General features: G+C 40.1%; 1 protein-coding gene across 1 annotated transcript; it reads left to right on the top strand.

Annotated features, from left to right (window-relative positions):
* The first annotated feature begins 2,820 nt into the window (after nucleotides 1–2,820).
* LOC134586096 (taste receptor type 2 member 40-like) lies at nucleotides 2,821–3,684 on the top strand. The gene has a single exon (XM_063441606.1). It carries the CDS (start codon nucleotides 2,821–2,823, stop codon nucleotides 3,682–3,684), a length of 864 nt encoding a protein of 287 aa, XP_063297676.1.
* Nucleotides 3,685–5,331: the final 1,647 nt, after the last annotated feature.

Genomic DNA, 5,331 nt, shown 5'->3' with positions numbered 1-5,331 from the left:
GGGACGGACCGAAGGTTGGGGGAGGAGAGGCAAAGGGACCCTTTAGTGTTAGGAACACAGCTTTATATTTCTATTCCTAACACTACAGTGTACATTTAAACATTTTACTGGTAAAATCATAATTTAAATGATTAAACAATTAAAATACCAGAAAATCACGACCGCCTTCTCCAAGATGGCCACCAAATTGGCCTTTGCTAGCCCACACACAACTGATGTGGCAATCCATATCATGAAGCACAGTAATGTGCGTCACCCCAAGCTATAACATATTAAAGCTAAATCATCAAAAAGATATGAACCTCGGTGTGTTTTCCGCAATTACCCTGCCCTGTCAAGGTTAGAAAGAAGCCGACAAATGTCACAGATAATCTCAACTATCCCATCATTTTCAGCTAGAGTCCTGTGGTGGTTTAGTAGTAGCCAGAAAAGGTGACTATAACTGTTGTTAGAGCTGATAGCTTTGTACTCCTTAGAAATACTGTTAGGACAGAGGCTGACAGACGCCACCAGCTTTCTGCGTATCCACCATGTTTTTCTGGACACACTAACTTCTTTTTCAGAGACTAGATGTGTGACAGCCAGGGCCGGCCTTAGGGGTGTGCGAGCTGTGCGGCCGCACAGGGCGCCATGGAGCAGGGGGCGCCGTGCGGCGGGGGCAGAGCTAAAAGCGCCGGAAAACTGCTGCAGGGGAAGCAGGAAGGAGTCCCTGCTTCCCCACCAAACAGTCACCAGGAGCTGCACTGCCTCCACAATGAACTCCACAGGTAACTGTGGGATTGTCAGGTGAGTGTGACTCTCTGCCTGTGTTTATTACTGTGTGTGTATGACTGTCTGCCTGTGTGTGTCTGTGTGTATGACTGTCTGCCTGTGTGTGTGTGTCTGTGTATGACTGTCTGCCTGTGTGTGTGTGTCTGTGTATGACTGTCTGCCTGTGTGTGTGTGTCTGTGTATGACTGTCTGCCTGTGTGTGTCTGTGTGTGTGTGTATGACTGTCTGCCTCTGTGTGTGTCTGTGTGTATGACTGTCTGCCTCTGTGTGTGTCTGTGTGTATTACTGTCTGCCTCTGTGTGTGTCTGTGTGTATTACTGCCTGTGTCTGTGTGTATGACTGACTGTCTGCCTGTGTGTGTCTGTGTGTGTGAGACTGTCTGCCTGTGTGTGTGTGTGTGTGTGTGTATATATGACTGTCTGCCACTGTGTGTCTGTGTGTATTACTGTCTGCCTCTGTGTGTGTGTCTGTGTGTATGCCTGTCTGCCTCTGTGTGTATGACTGTCTACCTCTGTGTGTGTGATTGTGTGTATGACTGCCTCTGTGTGTATGGCTGTCTGCCTCTGTGTGTCTGTGTGTATGGCTGTCTGCCTGTGTGTGTCTGTGTGTATGACTGTCTGCGTGTTTGTCTGTGTGTATTACTGTCTGCCTCTGTGTGTGTCTGTGTGTATTACTGTCTGTGTCTGTGTGTATGACTGACTGTCTGCCTGTGTGTGTCTGTGTGTGTGTGTGTGTGAGACTGTCTGCTTTTGTGTGTCTGTGTGTATGACTGTCTGCCTGTGTGTGTGTGTGTGTGGATGTCTTCCTGTGTGTGTGTATGGCCGTCTGACTCTGTGTGTGTGTGTGTGTGTGTGTGTCACATACAACCAATACACGCATATCACACACTGTTAATACACCCATTACAAATATCACACATAGCATACATATCACACACAGTCATCACACCTACTATCACATACACAGACAACACAAACATTACAGCATACATGGATGAGGGGGGAGGGAAGGGGGGGCGCTGTGAAGATTTTTCGCACAGGGCGTCAAAATGCCTAAGGCCGGCCCTGGTGACAGCCACTGTAGTCTGCACCAGACAAAGCTCATACCTGTCTGTTAATCTGAGTGCGGTGGTGTGTTTTGTATGTGGAGGGGCAGGGCTGCCTATGGGATTTCAAAGCTCTCTGTGCACAGCTTTGGTTTTGCTCAGCGGGAGCTTCTGGTACTTGAAGTTCCATTATGAGCTCTGTTCTTTTGGAAGCTGCTAGATAAAATACAACTACCAGAATCCTTTGCTCTTTTACCTGATGACTTGTACAACTGTATTATTGGAGAAACACTGCTTAAAAGCAGGGCAGAAAGGTGAGTCTGTGTGTGGAGGAAGTGGCAGATCGTTAGAGTGGGCTATGGCTTCCTAATGGCGTTAAAGCCCTCTTTTGTAGGATGTCAAAGCATGCACTAACGTCCGGAAGGGGTTAACCAAAAATGCCCACATTGTTATTCATTGAAGGCAAGGCTTTTCAGTTTGTTTCTATTACTAATAGCCGTATAATACTTATTTACCCATATTATTTGCATTTAGCAGTCCAATCAAAATGCATCTATATATCATGTGTAATGAATAGACGATGGATCTTCAGCCCACAAGCCCAATCTGCACCCACCTGTCAGCATGTTTGCCAAGGATAGTGAGTGCACTTATACATTTTATGTTTATTTTTGTAAGAAAATATGAGTATTTACAATTTTGCTCAGACATGCAAACAACTAGCAATCCAATTCTCCTTTTGCATTGTCATCAAACATACAAAATTTTCACACAAAGTGTAAACAATCAAATTGTATATCTTTAACGAACAATATAACTTTGAATAGTACACAAAGCCTGCAGTTTTAAAAGCCAGAGAAGGTCGAGATTGTTTAGTAACTCTACGGCAGATATTATGAACATACAGTCTGGGAACAACAGTTGAACTCCTACGGAAGTTAATGGATTCTTCTCTCCGTGCGTTTTTTCTATCCGTTCTATCTGCTGAGTGCCTTTTAGGGACGATGGTCAATATGTTTATTGTGGCCATTCATTTAACAAACTGGGTCAAAAGTAAGCGCATGCCCAGCACCGACAAAATAGTGGTGTCTCTCAGCTTGTCCAGGATTTGTCACTTGTGGACAAACACGATGCAAAATTTCCTTCGTACATTTTTGCCAGAGTTGTACTCTCAGCTTACATTCTGTCAAGTTTTCTTGGTGGTCAGAATGTTCTTCAATTGCACCAGCATTTGGCTTGCCACTGTATTATGTGTTTTTTACTGCTTGAAAATTGCAAACTACAGTGCTGCTGTCTTTGTCTATCTGAAGATGCGTATCTCCAAGCTGGTTCCTTGGCTCATTTCTTTATCCATATTAATATCTCTTTCATCCAGCCTTCCGTTTGGCTGGTATAGCTTCACAGCACATAACAGGAATTCAACCAATGGTCTCTTCCAAAACATGACAAGACAAGAAATCTATTTGGTGCAACATGTTAAAAACCAATTCTTCATCTACTGTTTAGGATCGTCTGTTCCATTCTTGATATTTTGTGTTGCTATTTTCCTTATAATGAGATTTCTTTGGATGCACATCAGACAAATGAAACACCGTGACTCAAATCTAAAAGACGCAAACTTGGATGCTCACCTGAATGTGTTAAAGAGTATGATCTTCTTTCTTTTCCTCTATATTATATTTTTTATAGACATGAATTTAATATTTTCGGAATTTCTGCCAATTGGAAGCATTTGGATGGTACTGTGTTCCATTGTGAACTCTGCATATCCTTTCTTCCATTCAGTGATGATTATCGTTTACAACAACAAATTAAAGAAACCTTTCTTAAATTTATGTCATAACATTTTTACACTTATTAAAAAATAATAATTTAAGTCTAAATTAAGTCTTAGACAGAACCAATCTCACGATAGGCTCGCTGATCCATTAATAGTATTTGTTTTGAAAACCACCACGATCTGATTAGTTTTATATTACTTTAATGCCTTGGATGCATTTTGACATTTAATTTATTAATGGCAAAGGTTTTAATTCATTCATGAAGAAGGTTTACTTCTCTATTTGTATTATGTGCATTCCATCATTCCTCTGTGCAGTACAAATGTGTAAATTATGGATATTACCATGAACTGGAGTGTCTAGGAAGGGCAGTTTATTAGTTCATTTACACTTAGAAGTGAAGGCTTGGTGAAATCTTAGTACCATAGTGTGCATCGGGAGTCTAAGGCTAGACTGCTTAACCATTGCACTACCTAAATTGAATATACATGTTTTCATTTTTATGTATTTATCAGAATGAAATCTAGTCCATAAAGCCTCTCTCCCCCTTATTTATACTCTAGGAATCTAGGAACGATTACCAGCATGTAGAGGAACTAATTTCGCTGCCAGAAGCCTCTAGTCACTGATATAAGAGGAAGTTTCAATGGGTCAGATCATTGCTCAAACTGTATTTAATGTATGTGGGCATTATACACAAACAAAGACATTATTTTTTACATTCTGTTGCCTTTTTTAGTAAGTTGTACTGGTAGTCATGCCTTCAGGGACCATACAAATATCTATAAGCAAGGCTTTTGATAGATTTTATTTATCTATTTTTTGTTACATTTGTAAGGAAAATTGGATTTTTGCTTTTATACCTGTGTGAAATAATGCAAGATAAAGGACACTGGATACTGTTTTTTTTCTTTTAAAAAAAAATATCATTTTAAAATACATATGGGGGCTCAACAAAATGCGTGCATTTTTATTATTTTCAAGGTAGTTTCACTGAAACGTTCACTACAACTATTGGCTGCTGGGTATGTATGTACCAACTGCATACTTTCACATTGTCTACATTAGAATCGACTTATGTGCCGATATTTTTCTAAAGGCTGAACAAATAAGTGAAAATGTTTAAATTTATGTAAATGTTTACAAAAATGTTTAATTCGTAATTTAAATTGTTACATTTGTCTAGAATCTATTCACAAAACTGCTACGTTATTATATGTGTTATGGTATGTTTCTTTGCTAGATATGCATCCCTTGCATCAAATACACGCTGTGCTAATATTTTTTCAGTCCAATAGCAGCTACAACACACGTGTCAAGACCTCTAGCTTAACACACAAATATGCAGAGAAAAAAGTAAACTGGATGAAATTCACTCCAAGTAAACCCCGTGGAGCGCTAACATTGTAAAACACACACTAACACATTTTATTAAAGGGGAAAATCGAATGGTAGACTAATATAGCCGAAACAAGATAAAGTGACAAAATATAGTGCAAAATGTATATAATAACGAGAGGGGTTTAAGGTTTGTATGAAACGCACTCACATATGGAAGGAGCAGAGACTACAAAGATAGGCTCAAATCTTATCAGCAGGAGTATATTCAGGCAATACCAGACCTCTTCTGCATACAAACCCAGGAAGCTCAGAAAAGTAAAAGTTAAAAATGAAGCAAACGTTTCTGGTGCATTAACCTTAATATAGGTGTATATTTGAAAAGCGTTTTAAGTG

This window comes from Pelobates fuscus, chromosome 2 (assembly GCF_036172605.1).
Source record: "Pelobates fuscus isolate aPelFus1 chromosome 2, aPelFus1.pri, whole genome shotgun sequence".
NCBI lineage: Eukaryota > Metazoa > Chordata > Amphibia > Anura > Pelobatidae > Pelobates > Pelobates fuscus.
The sequence above is the reverse complement of the archived record's forward strand: the minus strand, read 5'-3'. Positions and strand labels throughout refer to the sequence as shown.

What these genes read in the sequence shown, in the direction of transcription:
- LOC134586096 (XM_063441606.1), top strand. Translation starts at nt 2,821, where the DNA reads ATGGTCAATATGTTTATTGTGGCCATTCATTTAACAAACTGGGTCAAA.